Raw genomic sequence first — 17426 nt, 5'->3', positions numbered from 1 at the left:
ATCTCTCTCTCTCTCTCTCGCTCTTCTTTCTGTTTTTCTAGCTTTATCTCTTTCTCTCTCACCACTTCTCCTTTCCTGTCTCTCCCTCCCCCTCTCTCTCTCCCTCTCTCCCTCTCTCTCTCTCCCTCTTTCTCTCTCTCCCTCTACTTCCCTCTCTATCTCTCGTATCCCGTCCCTTTAATTAATCTGAATGAGCTAGCCCCTGGGTGACCCCTGGAGAGCTGCTAGTTAATTTAGATTTACTGTGAGCGTCCAGGAGAGTGGAGATAAAGCCACGGTAGGAGTCATCCTCCTGTAGGGAGGACACCAGCTCAGACCCAGCCGGTGAAAACACAGAGAGAGTGAGAGGGGCCAGTGTTCTCACCTTGCAAGCTTCACAAACACAGGAAACGGCATCCATGCAGGAAACGTCAACACGCTGTCTGGATGTCTGGGTCCCGTCCGTGGTAACAGGGGGTTGCTGATGCATTGTGGGTACAGCGCGGCTGCGTAATCGGAGTTGTTGTTTTGCTTTTTCCATAGGGCCTGTACATCTTCCTGGTGTACGCGGTTTATAACAGCGAAGTAAGTTGTTGGTTTTGATGTGTGATATTAATGTGAAAAGTATAGTTTCTGTGACTTTGCATAGCAGCTACTTGCCTGCAGATAAGTGGGGATTTAACCGGTTGTTTATTGAAGGTGCGGAATGCCATAAAAAGGATCAAAGAGAAGCGAAAAGCCCTGTCTTTCACGGTGAGCCAAAAGCTACAGCTATCACCGTGTTTCGGATCACATTAATTTGGGTGAAGACATATTTCTAAATCCTAGAGAGCATGCCTTAACTACTCCTTCATATTTCCTGAAGTGTACCCTCGCAGTTCACTCATCAATGTTTAGCTACCTCGCTCCCGGTAATACTCTAGCAAGTCTCTATCCTAACGTTAATCCTCCTGTTTTTCAGAATTGTTCCCAGCCAATCAGCTTCCTGCCCTCCCAGCGGACCCCTGTCATGTCCTGGGCCCACAGCCCGCCCCCTCCTTCCAGCCCTGAGACCAGCGACACCTCAGGTCCCGCCAGCTTCACCTCCACCTCCCTGGTCATCAAAAACGGTAGGGCTGGTGAACTGGGGCTGGGGTGAGGGGAGAGCAGGCCTGGAAGTAGGCCTGTGGCAGGAGACTGGGGCGTAGGGCTGGGGTTAGGGCTACAGGCAGGTGTTGGGGCTGAGGGGAGCACTAGGGTACGGGTGGGATGGTGGCACGGTGTCAAAAGGATGTCTTATTAGAGCACTATCAGAGCACTGTATCGGGCGAGTGACGACCTTGCTTGCATTGGGTCTTTTTGATTTCAGAGAGCTACAGGACTGAAAGCTTTGTGAGTTTCTCTTTCAAGCCAGCATCAGCAAACCAGGTAAGTTTTGTGGGATTCATCAGCAAATTAACATTAAAGGCTATTGGCTTCAATGTTGAAGGCTGTCAGAAATTATTGTATGGTAGTTTGGGGTGAATCCATATAAATTATTATGTTCTGTTCGGTTCCTGTCTGTTTCACCAGGTGGTTCAACTGACAGCATTCAAGCCTTCAGGTAATCATAACGTCATCTAACCATGATATGTAAATAAACAAGCTTTCCTTTATCCATGCTTTTACAGACTGTTAATTAATATTTGGGAAAAATTCATCTGAAATGGTTCATATTTATTAAAGGACTGTAACTGTGCCTGCTTAAGAAGTTTATAAAAGACTTCCATGAATCCTCTAAGGAAGCTGCCATTGTCTGTCTGATGTCTTCAGTGGGAACAGGGCAGATGGTGATGTCAGCTTGAGTGGAGTTTTAATCACCCGAAATAAGAGAAAGGGACGTTTATAATGGACTCCCTAAATGTTTTTTTCTTTTGTGTCAAACACCTGATGGCTAGTGTTTGAGTGGCTCTTAGGGTCCAGTTTTGTGAGTCAACATAACAAAAAAACCTCTTGATTAGACAGACCCAGCCCAGCTAGATATTCAGACAACTGGCCATCATCTACTAAAACACCTGCTCCCCCCCCCACACACACACACACACACACACACACACACACACACACACACAGACTCACACACGCAGACTCACACAAGCAGACTCATGCAGCCACACAGGTTTTTGTTTATGTCACAACAGGCTTACTCAGAGCGGTTTTCTCCTCTCTCTCGTTTGCAGGCTGCTGATCCACTGGGTTTGGTGCAAAAGTGACGAGATTTGACCGGTACGCAACAGACAGGAAACACACATCCACACAAAATATGTGCAACGACTCCAACACAACACCTGGAAACGAACTCGAGAACACACAAAAGCACACTCTCAACCACTCGAAACATCAACCTTTCTCTTCTTGCATGCACACAGACATTTGAATACTTGTACAGTACTGTTTGACGACACACTCTCTGGAAGATGTGTGTGAAGCAGGAAGTAGGTTGGAGAAGGATGACTGCCTCCCACTGCTCCTCCCCCTCTCCCATTCCCAGGGTCTGAAGTCAGCTGCTGTTTGGGAAGGCCCTGTTCCAGTTCGCCAATGTGCGACTCCTGTTCCCAGTTGTGGTATTATGAGAGGCTAGACGACGGTGTGGGGTGTAGGGCTGTGCGTCACAACCGGACAGAGCAGGCAAAAGTGTGTTCAAGCAAAGAAACCGGTTTATTCACCAATAAAAAACGTAGTTCAGGAAGCAAAACATAAATTACTTTGAAGCAAAACAAAGGCTTCGTAAAGTTCCTCCTCGCATTGGATCCTACCAATGGTATCCTCCAATCAAAGTTCCTCTGGCATCGAACTCTGTTTGTGCCAGGTACGCTCTTCCTCGCTTGGTGTGTGTGTCCAGCCTTTTGTCCTCTTTCCCTCTCCCACCTGAGCTCCCGTCTCCAATCAGAGGACTGAGGCATTTGCACCTGTCGGCGTGGTGCATTCTGGGAGGCGTAGTTCTCCCGTCAGCCATCTTGTGGCATGGTAGCCACTCAAAGAGAGAAACATACCCCCCCTCTACCACACGTCCTCTCGTTATGCCACACAGTGTGCAGACTTGGTTCACTTGGTCAGTGTGGGTCACATCACCTCTTGGGCACTGCGTTAATTCTGTGTCCGTGTGTGTTTTGTTTAGAATCTTATACGTAACTGTAATTATCTTATAGCTCATCGTAAGCCTTAACCTATCGGTTCAGAGGTTCTATTACTGTAAGATAAGACCAGACAACAGGATTGTGTTGTCAGTATAAGATCATGGATAGTATTGTGTTATGTTCATATACAGTGTTAGGATAGAGAGACATTTTCATCTTCTTGATGACTATAGATGTAAACTGATCCATGTTCACGTCGTGTTGCTTTCAAAGATACAGTGCAGGGCCCCTAGCCTGGTATTCACCTATCACAGAGTCTGCTGTGGAGGCCTTGCTGAGCTTGGCACATGCCCCCTACCTCTCTCCCCCCCCCCCCCCCCCCGTTCCGCTAACCGTCTGCAGCGACTAATTCCTCAGCGCGGTTTTGGCAGTAGCTTCATGTGGGAACTGTGATCTCCAATGGGGTTTATTTGGTCCCTTTATGATGATGTAGGCATGTGAATTCATGGTCATAAACGTATATGCTGTATATGTAGTGGGGCCGTTGTTGTTGTTTATGCGTTGTTTGTGTGATAAGGATTGCTTTCTCCAAAGCCTTTGTGTGATCAGTTCTTGTGTTGATGTTGTGGTTACCTTTTGCATTTGTCCTGTTGAGATATTCAGTTAAAACATGTTATCTCCCATTGTTATGATTTTCAGAACTGGAATCCAAATACTCCCTGAGTATGACCATACTGTAATGTGGTTTGCAGTACTGTTGCTTGTTGAAGTTATTCTACATCACGAGAAGTGATGGCCCAAAACAAATGATCGACACGTGTTTATTTCATGGGCATTTATTGGCTTGATGCTATTACAATAAAATATATGTAAAGAAAAAACAAATGTTTCTTCAATTTGTCTGCATTGAAAAGAGGAGTGTTCAGAAAGAGCATCAGAGCATCACCACAGGAGGTTGAGACTTTTGCAACATTACAAAGACGACCACAACTGGAAACTCATGAGGAAACAAATGTCATTGAAGAGAAACTTATGCGACATCCAGAGACCCCATTTTACAATAAAAGCATTTTGACCCAAACATAAAACAAAAAAAGCCTGTGTTTGTGTACGTTCCCGTCAGTTTCATTATATAAATACACTGTACAGAGTCACAGAGGTTACTTCTCTCTATACAAAAAAACGAAACACAATGGAAATATTCACAGGTTCACAGGCCAGTTATACAGTTTTTAAGGCATGTGTAATGATTGTCTACAACACATTTAAACAGCCAACTGCCACATAAAAGGAATAGACATTCGATTCACAATAGACTCCATTCACAGTGTGTCTGTGACTGAATCAATGTACTCTAAATCCCATCGATAAAAGGATGCCTGTCTATCCTGTTTGCTTCAGCTCTTTATTGACCAGCGTCTTTACAGCATTTTCAAGAATGATCGAGTCCACTCCTTTCTAATATGGTCCCGTAAATTGTATTTTACAAGCTCACTGGTACCTTCCATATTACTTAGAAAAAAGAATAGATTCTGTCTAATGCTTGTCCTCCCTCCAGCACAACAGTCCTGGAGGGAATTCACAGTCCCGGCCTTGACCAGCCTCTGAAGACAGGCTGGGTGGCTCCTTGGTGAAATCTGAAGGACATGCACTTACAAATAACTATTAGTGTGTGTGTGTGTGTGTGGGTGTGGGTGTGTGTGTTTTCGTCTAATAAGAAAACGCCTGTGTTGTTCACTTCATCCTCCCTCTCACATTTTGTGGGCGTGTCTCTTCCTGGGCTCCCCTCGCCTCCTCCCTCCTTTTAGATGACGCCTGCTCCGACAGATGGGTTCTTGACAGTCTCTCCCACCCATCAGTGCCACAATAGTCTATCTCTCTCTCTCTCTCTCCCTCTCCCTTTCTCCCTCTCTCTCTCTCCCTCTCTCTCTCCATCTATCTCTCTCTTTCATCCGCTTCACTTCCTCAGCCAAACTCCATAACTGTGACTCAAACTAAATATGTAGCTTTCATTTATATATTAACATATTGAAAATGTCTAAATAGATAAAACTAAATTATATTGAGCATGTGATATATTTTTTTTCCCCCACATGTAATTTTTGGTAATGTTGCTTAGAATTGACAAGATAACAAGTGAAAAGGTAAATGTAGTGATTATCTCATACAGCTTTGGATGGGACATTCACAATTAACACAAGTTGAAAAATGTACATGCACTGTACATGCACATACAGTGTAGCTTGAGTGAATCTATCTTAACTCTGGAGAGGGACAACGCTCACTCTCTCTCGCTCTTGGTCTCTCTTTCACTCTATCTCTCTCTCTCTCTCTCACACACACACACACACACACACACACAAACATTCCTTCTCTGTCGGAATGATACACATCCTCTTCAATGTGTACTGCATTACTCTCTAATGCTCTCTGTCACTTTCTCTCTCTCCCTCACACACATGTACCATCACACACACACACACACACACACACTGTGGAGTGCCCCTCACACACAGGCCCTCTTGGCATGCAGCATTTCTATGAGCAGGTTGTTGCAGGGCACCTCCCCGCTCAGGTGCATGTAGCACAGGTAGTCCTCCGCCTGGGTGCTGAGGGCTCGGAGCTCGGGCAGGCGTAGGCCTAGCTCGCCGTACTTGTCCAGGAACTGAGGGTAGGAGCACAGGGTGTACTCCAGCAGCGCTCCGTTCACCTGCTCCTGGACGCCCTCCACGAACGCCTGGTTCTCCAAGAGCTTCACGTCTGAAAAGAGAGAGGGAGGTTGGGTTGTTACGTGTGGTGCGAGATGGTGGGTGTGCCATTAGCACATTTTTCCTGACACACCTTTTGTTTTCCGGATCGGAATTGAAATGCAAAAAGCTTTTACGTCGATCGGATACAAATTCCTCTATCTAAAAGGGAATGACAACTAAAAGGATCTGCATGCTTGATTGTGTACGTGTGTGTGTGGGTGTGTGTTTGTGTGCGCAAAAGACAATAGCTGTGCCCTTTAATTCATTTCCATTCAGCATCAGGTGAGTCTTGCCAACACAGGCATTCACACACTAATTAAATATTTTGAATTATCTTTTCAGACAGCTTAAGGGCAACTAAATTAACCCCAACAAACCCAACTCGCCTATAGAGAGACGAGGGTGAGCGGGAGAATGAAACAGACGGCAGGGAAGGCAAATATTTTCTGCCGCGTGACAAGTGCTCTCATTATTCCGGAGCCTTTTGTTCCGTGCTTTCTGGCACTAAACAGCAATCGCTTCCAGGAATCAAGGGAAACGACATCCATACACCCGCCATATGCAGAGAAACCGCCATGAATGTCAGCTAGACTATCAAGTGAATGTCAGAGTCATTATGGATCGTTTAAGTGCCGTTGAAGGATGATATAAGAGGTTATCCTTTCATTGAAGTTTCAAATTTAATTAAGGGAAGAGTAGAGGATCGACTGAGACGACAGTGGTAACCTTCTAGATAAATAAACATACAGTATGTAACCATGGATGGACATTTAAAATTAGAATTCAGAATAACACCTTTTTTGCCAAGGAAACACTTCTGTTAAATGGAACCTCAAAACCATTTAGTCGAACCAATTTCTACACTGAAAGCTTCTGCTAAATGCCTGTCCTTTCATCATCTACACACTGCAGTTACACTCTGCAAAGCAATATAAATAGTTTCCACAGGAAATCAAATAGAATTTATTCCACTGTACACTCCCTCAACATTTGATACAGGGTTTGACTTTCGAGGTCAAAAGTCGTCATTTCTACATGTTGCTTATCTCCTGCCATTTTGTATGGGAGAGGTCTACTCACTGGGGTTGAAGAGGAGGAGGAACTTGAGGCAGGCTATCTCTCGGCGGTCCACCTGCAGGGCCTGCAGTCTGCCAGCCAGCTCCTGCCCCCTCTGGATGAGGCCTGACAGGGTCATCTCAACCTGGGACTGGATGATGGACAGCTCCATCTGGGGTCATCATAGGGGTCAAATCACACCAGCATTAACAAACGCCAGATACATCTTTTTTTCTCTCACATCTGTTGTGGGGGAACAAAAATATTGCTCTCCATGTGGTGTACCGCCGAATGTCAACATGGTGAGGTGACACTCTGCTAAATCAAGCTTGTAGCTACAACTCTTTCCACATTTCTCTAATAACCCATCCAATCTTGTGAGACATACAAGAACACCAGATTAGCAGATGCAGACGCTTCTCCCCTGTCCTCTCCTGTCCTCCCCTGTCCTCTCCTGTCCTCCCCTGTCCTCTCCTGTCCTCCCCTGTCCTCCCCTGTCCTCCCCTGTCCTCTCCTGTCCTCCCCTGTCCTCTCCTGTCCTCCCCTGTCCTCCCCTGTCCTCCCCTGTCCTCTCCTGTCCTCCCCTGTCCTCCCCTGTCCTCTCCTGTCCTCCCCTGTCCTTTCCTCCCCTGTCCTCCCCTGTCCTCTCCTGTCCTCCCCTGTCCTCTCCTGTCCTGTCCTCCCCTGTCCTCACCTGACCTGTCCTGTCCTCCCCTGTCCTCCCCTGTCCTGTCCTCTCCTGTCCTCCCCTGTCCTCCCCTGTCCTCCCCTGTCCTCCCCTGTCCTTGGTCTTTGTCACATGCTATCGACAAGCTGAATCCTGTCAGTTGAGGGAAGGTTTTTGTCTGGTTGTGTTGGAGATCTCCAAACACGCCCCAAATGTGGAGGAAAACAAGAGCAGCCACCTGAGTGCCTCGGGGTTTGTCCGTTCTACACTTACTGGGGTCTGAGGTAGACTAGGTACTGCCTCACATTGTTTTTGTAGCATAATCATCAAGCTATGGCAGTGTGCCTAGATGTCACGCGCAGAGTTCAGACCCCAGAGCTTACCTCCTGGCCAGTGACCAACAGAAGGCTGTCATCCTTCCCATGGTGCACCTGTCTGAAGATGTGATCTAGGACCAGAAGCTCAGACCAGCAGTTATGGAGCAGTTTCATCTGGTCACCCACCTAGTACAGGAGATAAAAATGAGGACAAGGGTTGAATCAAACCAATTCCACACAGCAAAGGTGAACATTAAGGCACGGGAGGACCTATCAAATTTCTAATTCAATGTCAAATTGAATTCCCCCACCCTGATATTACCAGCTCCAGCTAACATCAATCTAACATCAACCCCCCCTAAAATCTACAAGTAGGTGATAGTGTCCCATCCCAAACACACACAGGGACAGATAAATGGTGCGACCATAAACAGTTGAGAGGGGGATTGGGGTCCTGGGGCCATATTTCCAGCGTCTGGGGCTTGTGTCAGTTTCGCACGTCTCATCACGGCGTATTTACGAGCTACATAGATGACCTCAACCACCTCCTCACCTTCGCCCTCCCCCCACCCCACACTCCTCTTCCCAGGCACACTCCCGCTACTCAAGGTGGGGGATGGGGGGGAGGCAAAGGGTGTGAATATATTTATATATATATATATGTTTATAAGTCAGGATAACGTGTATGTACTGTGTGTGTGTGTGTGTGTGTGCGTGCTTAGGTGTATGCTTGTGTGTGGTGTGTGTGTGTGTGTGGTGTGTGTGTGTGTGTGTGTGTGTGTGTGTGTGTGTGTGTGTGTGTGTGTGTGTGTGTGTGCATGTGTGTGCATGTGCACGTGTGGGGGGGCTGGATTGGTCTCTTCCTCACAGCCAACACATATTACTCTCTCGGCCGAAGGACGACTCAGTCAGTAATTCTGCAGCTGGTGACACAGAGAGTTGCTGTAGTGCCCTAATAGCGTCGCTCCAGGTCTGGACACACATTCATCTGGCATGGGGATGACAGAATTACTATCCCTTGAATGAAACTATATATCTGTCCAGTGGAGAGGTCCAATCTTGCTGCTGGAGCAACAGCCCCACACACAACGTCTTGATTCATCTGGGGGAGGGGGCGAGCGGGGCGGGGGGAGGGGGAAACAGAGGGGGGGGGGTCATTTGAGGAAGCTGGAGGGCTCAGCGACCTACTGTACTTCCTCTCAAGGAGGAGTCCCCCCCCCCTCAACACACACACTGAAAATAAGAGACACTGAGACTTTTCTAGAAGCCCTCTACAATCCTGGCTCAGTGCAGGTGTGGGGGACGTAGAGAGGGAAAGCAGACTCACTTGCTGTCAATTTGACCTGGGTGAGCTTCATCCTGTGTCTCAGGCTTCTATACATGTATTAGAACACACCGCGTGTTACAGTGCATGTGCCTCACAAGCTTCAAATAACAATGTTGAAACGCGAATTGATTCTCCAGTAAACAAGATGGTTCAACGGTGGATTTATCAATCAAAACGTCCATCCGGTGCTGTGCTTATGAACAATGAGAGCCACAAAGCTGGGCTGGGAAGAGTTGACATTCCCCTGTTATCGTCAGTCTGGAATGTAATTACTCAGATAGAAACAGCTTTTTCTGCAGGAGGCTCTGCTGGCAAACGAGGACAGTTTTTGTTCCCCTCCTGTGCGTCTCCACAAGACCGCAATCAGTTGTGATTCACCCAAAAAATGCCTGAAGCAAATCTGTGCTCTGAGTTCCAGTGAGGCCTTTACAGTATGGAATAATTTGGTACACCAAAAAAAAAAAGATATAGCACTATTCCAGAATTTGGATTGATGGTCTTTGTCAACAGTACTATTACAATCAGGTAATAAATAAGTTATCCTTGTAGGAAATTATTATCAGAGAATCAGCAAACTACAACTAAAATAACTAATTTTTAAGCTTCCTGCAGAACCAGCACACAGTGAGTGGAAGCTGTAAATTGTCGACACTTCTCTGGCATATCCCCGACACGATACAATGTATTACTCCCTGTGAGAGTTACATATAACACCATCATCACAATGGACTCACTGTTTCTGACACAAGAGACTATAGGTAGCTTTGAGATGTAGTATGGTGACATTTCTCTGAAAGCTCAATGTCGCACGAAGCCAATAACTGTTTTCAAATTCATAACCGTTCTTTCTCCAGTGGCAGTGGCAGAGTGCGCGGTGAGGAACAATAGCATTGTTCCTCCTCTTTCCTAACAACACAACTCCTCAGTACATAAACTGCATACTGTTCACGGCACTATTGATTTGTTTGTCCTCAGAGGTTAGGTCTAAATTGACCTGGACACTAAATAATACGGGACAGTTTGGCACAACTCAATTACATCGTTCTTGACAAAGACACTGTGCGTGGGAGGTCGTTGCGGCCGTGAGGAGTGATGCATCTCAAATCATTACCCTGAGGAAGATGGACACAACCACCGTGTCTCCTCAATGGCCACCCTGTTTGAGTGGATCGTTCCGGAACAAGAGAGCCCAGACAAAATGACAGCAATCTGTCACGACTGACACATTGCACCATGGACTTAAGCGTTGCATTCACCCAGATGTGAGAACATACTTTCTGATAGAATCATCAGTCATTTTCTTTCTACTCTCAATCCCCCTCTCTCGGGAAAAACCTTCATATTGTTTTCAATATCATTCATTATAGAGACACGGTTACTGTGGGAATTCGATAGTAGGTGCTGAGCACAGTAGATTTGTTGTCGTTCTAGAATCTTACCTTCAGCTCCTTGAAAAAGATGCAGCTCCTGGCCCACTCCACGATGGAGAAGAGAGTCTGGTCTGCCATGCGGCACATCAGGCTGAAGGTGCTGGGCTTCTCCTGACGCCCGCGCCCGCTCTGCTCCTGCTGCAGGTGGGCCACGATCTTGCTCTGGACGGCCAGCTCGTCTGGGTCACAGCGGAGCAGCTCCATCACCAGGGGAGGCACACTGGGGGGGGAGCCAGAAGGGTAGACATCCTGGAAGGGGTAGCCGATCAGAGACTCTGGGGAGCTGGTGTAGTGGTCAGTGCACTCGGACTTGATGGGCCTGCTGGGGTAGGATGGGTACTGGTACTGGTTGGGCAAAGGCCCGTGGGTCTGCATGGCCAAACCCAGGGACGGGGGTATGTAGAGGTTAGTCTCATAGTCTGTGGGGCTGATGGAGGTTGGAGTGGAGGACAGGAGGCCTTTGGAGATGGTGGGGAGGCCATGCAGGGTGCCTGTGAACCCATAGTTAGTCTGTATGGGGGAGACCGCTGGCGGAGCCGACTCCAGCTTGAAGCCGTTGGAACGTATCAAAGCTTTCTTCTGCTGCTTTAAGGCTCTATCTCGCTTGTACATGGGGCCAAATTTATTCCTGCCCCCACGCATGCGGTCCGCACGAACCGCTGCCAGAGAGGGAAACATCAGTTGAAAAGTCTGGGGTAAGAAACTATGTTCTGAATAAATCTTGTAAAAACATGACTTAGAAGAACACTAATTAAGGAACACATTTATTTTTACAAAATATATCGAAGGGGGGGGGGGGGGGGGGGGGGGGGGGACTAACAATACACACACAGTCAAAACCAAGTGTGCAAACAATCTAAATTCAGCCATGTATTTCCTCTTGGCAGCGGTCTGTTCCACTACTCTACTCACTACAGTCTTTTGAAAAAGCAGTTTTTTTTCTACACGATTATAGACCACACGGATTTGTTCATGTAAAATGCATCCCCTTCTATCAATTGGTAACATTGTGTCATTTTTATATAGTCTATTTTTTACATCGCTTCCTGTGAAAAACTGTGCTCATTTCGATAAACATAGGCCTGTTGTTGAACCAATGGCCGGTCTTAGCGCACTTAATAATACAGTTATACTGGAATAAATTTACACTAAGAAAGCTATAATCAGAATACCTGTAGATTTTTTTATTTTATAAAATGCTATAATAACATTGCGTTCCTATTGCCCAACATCGTGTATAAAATAGTATAATTTGAACGAGATTACAACAAGAAGAAAAAAATAATTAGTTTACCATACCTATTTCTGTCATATTGGGAAAATGAAAACAAAAATCAATCTTAATTTAAAAATGTTGAAGACCCTCACAGCGAACGACTTGTATAAAGAACAATTAATGGCATTGTAATAGAAAATCGGTAGTCATACCTTCTAATCTCATTCCAACATTCAGGCATTTCTGAAATCGACAGAAGGGACATCTCTTTCGTTGCGTTTTGTCTATTTTGCACTCTTGATTTTCCGAACATGTGTACCTCTTGTTATTTTGGACAGTCCTCTTGAAGAAACCCTGAAAGATATAGAGGTAGACTTCTGGTCTTTTTTGACAAACTGCGAACATTATGAATAATGGAGGTTAAAATACGAATTTAATGTTATACCTTACAACTCTCACAGGTGAGGAGCCCGTAATGGTATCCAGAGACCTTGTCTCCACAAACAGGACAGAGTTCTTCCAAATCTTCGTCATATGTGTATTCCATTACCTTCAATGAGACACCTGTTTTACAAAAACAGGCGATGAGAAAGCATGACATATTTTTTATACATAAAACGAATAATTGTAGACCAGAAACTCATGATCATTTGATCAAATATTTTCAATAGACTACTCATTTTACTGAACGTCACGGTTTATTACGTAGCCTAGTTATTAAAATATCCAGTCAAATCATGTAGTTTCTTCTTTTTTTTACAGCCAACTGAATGCGATGCAAAATGGTTATATTGGAGGCAAAATATTTCAGATCTTTGAATAGGAGCAGTTTAGCGCGTGGTTTGCTGATATATTATGATCAGATTTAATTCTATTTTATTCTATTCTATGTCTTATTCGTCACTCCAAATATCACAACATATTTCAGGACATGAAAAACACATATTTTGAGGCATAAGATAATGAGATCCAAATAGAGCTTTGCAAATAATACCTTCAGACAAATACACTCTCAATTGCTATTAATCCGACGTAAATAAAAAAGTGATGAAGTTTTATAATCCCTGCATCATTCAAGGTTCAGCAGTGGTCACTTCCAAGTGTCTCTCGATGGTTCCCAACCCGTGCGCATACAGCATGCTCTTCGAAATACGCACATGTCCCTCTCCTCAAGGTTCTCACCACCTCTATATAGCCAATGGGTGATAGATGCGACCCCCTCTTGAGAAAAACAGCCTATGATGTATGTTTGTTTTTTTATAGACAGTATTACATCGCCTACACGTAGCTTTAGCGATTTATAACGAATAGGGCTACCATGGACAATAGCACAGCCGGCTACATTGTAGGATATAAATCGAGTAGGTGGATTTTGTTTTTTAATCTATCAAATGGTTTCCTTAGGCTAGTATTTTATGTAGCTTACTACTTAGTTTTATAGTCATCATTATTATTACTATTTTATGTTACTATTATAGTTAATAAACATTTTCTGATAATGATGAAACTGATAGGCCTAACCGTAACAATAGCCTAATTATAAATCAGTATTAATAGAATATCATTAATAAAAACAAATGCATATTGTTTTTCCCTTTACAAATATATAATTTCGTTTCGGTTAGGTCTGATTGCCTAATATCACCGTATTGTTTGGCCTATTTGAAAAATTAATTGGATATGTATATTTATGCAATTCATATTTATTTATTTTTGAAAAGTAATTTATGTTATTAAATGCATTAATTTTGGCTTTGCATATATAAAATGTAGGCCTATTATAATAGGCCTATTCCATTCGTAAACTCAATGATACCACTGAATATCCTATTTAACGGAAATGCACAGTGTCTCTGAAAAAATTTATCCACAATTTCCAATAGGACTGGGACTATACAGTAAGGCTATATAATTTGTCTAATGTAACTAATGGGCGAATTGATAGTCTGTATTAAACTGCTATAAGCTTAAACGTAGCCTAGTCATATTTTATTTAAATTAAGTTGCGACAATTGAATAGAAAAAAACCCAAGCGGATTTATCGCGACTTACCTTGAGCCTTGTCTCCCAACATTCGGTTCCTTTCGAGCTGCTGACAACAAACAACCAAGGATACAATATATTACGACGTATAGAAAAACTTGACCAATAAAACAATTATATGGCTGATTGAAAACGGCACGGGATGTGGTTCATCGCCAACTACTAATGCCCATGGCGCTCTGTACTCTGCCTTCTTGATCAAAAAGTTAGACCACAAAAGTTCTCATTGGTAGTCAAAATCATGTGACACCTACGGAGCCGGTGATGCGCTCTGTCTCCGTAGTTCGTTGCGCACAGTTATGCCATAATAAATGGATATAGTCGTGAGGCCAGCATATTGCAGAATGAGGGAAACGACAAACTATACATACATTTGCTACATGGATGAAACAGCACACTTACTTTACCACGTATTAACCCTTTAAAGCTTAGTTATTTTATGTGCTTGGATAAATACTATCAGATAGTACTGATATCTAATTTGGAAAACACTTTGGAGGACGTTTTAGGTGGTTCTGAATGAATATAGGGACGGAAGATGTGCAATAACTGAAGCGACATAACATTTTAAGAAGTGTAGATGATATTGAATAAGATCTTAAGATGTTGCGTGTGAAGTGAATAACTCCTTATGGTGAACAGTCAGTTTGTACTGTAGAAAGAATTGAAATGTATATTATTGTAGATATGATTCACTGTATAAACAATGAGACAAGACTGAGATTATGTAGAAAGGGCTCCCTATTTGAAGGACACGAACGATTAAGACCAGCTTTCATTTATGGTGTAACCACTGTAGCTTTTTTTGTCTAATTTTATCAATAGTCTGCATAGCTGAGGCCATGCAAAAACCACAAACTATTAGTTTGTGAATTCCTTTCACTGACAAACGTGAGCTTGCTTCGTTTATTTCATTGCATTCAGCGTTTTAATTCATCAAAGGTACGATCAAGTTTCTAAATTGCATATTTGCTGTAATTACCCAGCACAACACTTAGCAGTTGCATCATCAATATATGCCTGACTGGGTCAGCCGTTCAGCTTCAACTTGCTGAGTCGACACCTCCAGTACCTATCAATCTATTTCACCCCTGACCTCCTTACATGAAGGATAGTGGGGCAGTGTTGGCCCTGCAAGGTCTCTGATAGGGCTATCTGCACATCCGTTTGTTAGAGGCGAGGGGCACAAAACAAACAGGCAGCCTCCCATGCAGAGATGGACGGCGGCATGGGCCACAGGAGGAGGGTCCGGGGACGTCACGACAGGTCTCCTGTCAATGATGCAGAGAAATATGGCCTATCTATTGTTTGTCTCCAGCACGCATTTGTTTTGCAAGTGTGCTGTGGCTAGAGACCTGTGGAGCCCCAGCATCAGACATGCTCTGTCTCTGTCGAGGAGATATATTTGTACAATAAATACAGAGCGGGATTGGAGCTCGCTCGTTGTTTTGACTTGGCCGTTTACATTTTTCACACTGTGCCCTCCTCTGCCGTTTTCTGCTGCAGCGGCAGAATCCTCTTTGGGTGAAAGTTACACATGCTTTAGGGTTAATATGTATGACCTGTTGTACAGCTACAAATACAAAAGAAATTTCTTCGGATTCTGTAAAGCATTGCAAAACCTCCAGATGAATATATAAAAAGAACAGACACATTTACTCTTAACACGTAACCAATATAAAAAAAATTTTTATAAAAAAAAAAGAAATATAATGATGACTAAGGTGTGTGTTCAAATCTGACAAGGATCAAGTATAAGGTGAATGGAACTGAACCAAATACTTAAAGAAAAATGTGTTTCATTTACTGAACTATTTTATTCGTCCAGTAGTTTAAAAGCTGAATGACCTTGTAACGAAGAAATATCGAGACATTTCAGCAAGCACTGCCCTCTTTTTCATGCTTTCTTAATGTCAAGAAGGAAATCAAACAGTCTATACATCAGTCTTCAGCCTGTCCTTGTGCAAGGCTGCAGAACAAAAACAACAGAACAAAACACTTACACAGGGGATGGAACATAGGGGGGATGGAACATAGGGGGGCGACACTTGAATCCCCAGAAAGAAAGAGAAGGTCAGGGCTCCCCTCTGTGTCATACCACAAGGTCAAAGATGACAATTATATTGATTATACATTATACATTATTAGCAAAGTCTAGAAAAATAGTCTTTCATTTCATTGCGGTAAACTGTTTGACCACAATCGTATGGTGCAGTTTGGTGGGATTTTGGTTGAGTGTTTTAATCCTGGCCCTGTTTGAGGCATGCCCTCTGCTGGTTTAGCCTATGCATGAGTTTGTGGATCAACCATGCTATGTGGAAGATGTATTGTTTACATATACTCCATGAGAACAGCAAAGCTGTCAAGGAGGCATAAGTAGAGGGATAGGCATAGCTCAGAGGCAGAGCATCCAGTATAACAGCTGATCAATGAATCTCAGGTTCTAATCTCCCACATGGAAGAAAAAATGAAATGAAAACTGAATGAAGACATTTAAGAGTAATAAAAGACAACCCGAAGCTGCAATATTGACAGCCAGTTCAAATGCTTCTCAGTACTTCAACACCAGGCCTTGCAGAATCCTTGGGCTAGGAGGTGTGCGGTGCCGACAGAGATGCACAACACTCCACTGCCGTTATTTTTGCCCTTGGCTGATTCCTGAAATAATACAGCCGTGTTTCCCATCAGTGCCCTGTTGAGATCTGAGCTTTGTGTGCTGCAACAATGGAGATCCGCTGTCAGACTCCCACAAGGTTGAACTCAATTGCAACCTTGCATGCACTTAAATATATCCCTGTATCTATAGTCATTTTGGTGTCAGAGTTGTTGCGACCACTCAATAGCATAGCATTAACGTTTGTTGTTGCTGGGTATTTCTATTCACGAGCTTGCTCTGTCATCGCCTTCCAAGAGATGTCAGTTATTCAGACCTTATAATACTGAACACCCCCAGCATTCTGCAATACATCATTTTGTAGTCAAGCATCTTGGCCACAATCCAATTTCAAATTGGATATGATTCTCTGAAGATGATGCATTAACTGTATTTGTATCATTGTTAGAATTTTTTACATGAAATTATTGTTCTTCACCCCATATAAAACTGTGAGCATGGTATTTAGAATGTATTTTCTTGTGTGTAGATCTATTTCTGAAGGATCCTAACTTTGTATACAAAATGAGACCGTTCATATGGACTGTCATTGTCTGAAATAAATATAGCTGAAAACTCACAGTACAGATATTATTACTGTCCACCATGCCAAACCATCTGAAACTGTCCTTGACCAAAACTCTACTCCCAGAATTTAGAGACACATCTTGAAGTCTTCCATCGTTTTTTTTTGCCTGCATTTTGTTATAAAACCACAGACAAAAACTTAAACAACCTGCCATTTGTTTTCTCTCAATGCATGTCCTGGCCCTGGGAAGAGTGGGCATATCACTTTTAGTTTGATATGAGACTTTATTGAAAATTCTGTTGGCATTTATGAGTATGGTGCTGATAGACTGTGTTCAAATGATTATCTGGACACTAGCAGATGT

General features: G+C 43.8%; 2 protein-coding genes across 3 annotated transcripts in view; one reads left to right on the top strand and one right to left on the bottom strand.

Moving 5' to 3' along the window:
- Positions 1 to 3402, top strand: part of adgrd2 (adhesion G protein-coupled receptor D2) — a 14474-nt gene extending 11072 nt beyond the window's left edge. The window contains exons 19-24 of the mRNA XM_062454036.1: positions 523 to 564; positions 679 to 732; positions 941 to 1088; positions 1328 to 1386; positions 1531 to 1561; positions 2178 to 3402. Of these exons, the coding sequence (XP_062310020.1) occupies positions 523 to 564; positions 679 to 732; positions 941 to 1088; positions 1328 to 1386; positions 1531 to 1561; positions 2178 to 2185 (342 nt within the window). The 3' untranslated portion in view covers positions 2186 to 3402. The remainder of the gene's footprint in view (positions 1 to 522; positions 565 to 678; positions 733 to 940; positions 1089 to 1327; positions 1387 to 1530; positions 1562 to 2177) is intronic.
- Positions 3403 to 4669: 1267 nt separating this feature from the next.
- LOC134015091 (nuclear receptor subfamily 5 group A member 2-like) lies at positions 4670 to 14072 on the bottom strand. Of its 2 annotated transcripts, none has more exons than XM_062454420.1 (7): positions 13890 to 14072; positions 12283 to 12401; positions 12050 to 12191; positions 10631 to 11280; positions 7931 to 8050; positions 6905 to 7052; positions 4670 to 5834 (listed from the first exon to the last, which is right to left on the bottom strand). In XM_062454420.1, the coding sequence occupies exons 1-7, from the start codon at positions 13909 to 13911 to the stop codon at positions 5581 to 5583; spliced, it is 1455 nt and encodes a 484-aa protein (XP_062310404.1). In that variant the 5' UTR covers positions 13912 to 14072; the 3' UTR covers positions 4670 to 5580. The 2 variants fall into 2 exon arrangements, with proteins under 2 accessions (XP_062310404.1, XP_062310405.1); XM_062454421.1 differs by lacking the exon at positions 13890 to 14072 and adding an exon at positions 12832 to 13009.
- Between the last annotated feature and the right edge of the window lie 3354 nt (positions 14073 to 17426).

Source organism: Osmerus eperlanus, chromosome 28 (genome assembly GCF_963692335.1).
Source record: "Osmerus eperlanus chromosome 28, fOsmEpe2.1, whole genome shotgun sequence".
NCBI lineage: Eukaryota > Metazoa > Chordata > Actinopteri > Osmeriformes > Osmeridae > Osmerus > Osmerus eperlanus.
Note: the sequence above shows the minus strand (reverse complement) of the source record. Positions and strands in the feature narration are given on the sequence as shown.

What these genes read in the sequence shown, in the direction of transcription:
- LOC134015091 (XM_062454420.1), bottom strand. Translation starts at nt 13,911, where the DNA reads ATGTTGGGAGACAAGGCTCAAG. An exon ending in TGTTGGAATGAGATTAGAAG is followed by an intron (nt 11,281 to 12,049) that starts GTATGACTACCG and finishes CCTCTCTGGCAG; the next exon opens with CGGTTCGTGCGGACCGCATG. An exon ending in CCTCCTCCTCTTCAACCCCA is followed by an intron (nt 5,835 to 6,904) that starts GTGAGTAGACCT and finishes CTCTCTTTTCAG; the next exon opens with ACGTGAAGCTCTTGGAGAAC.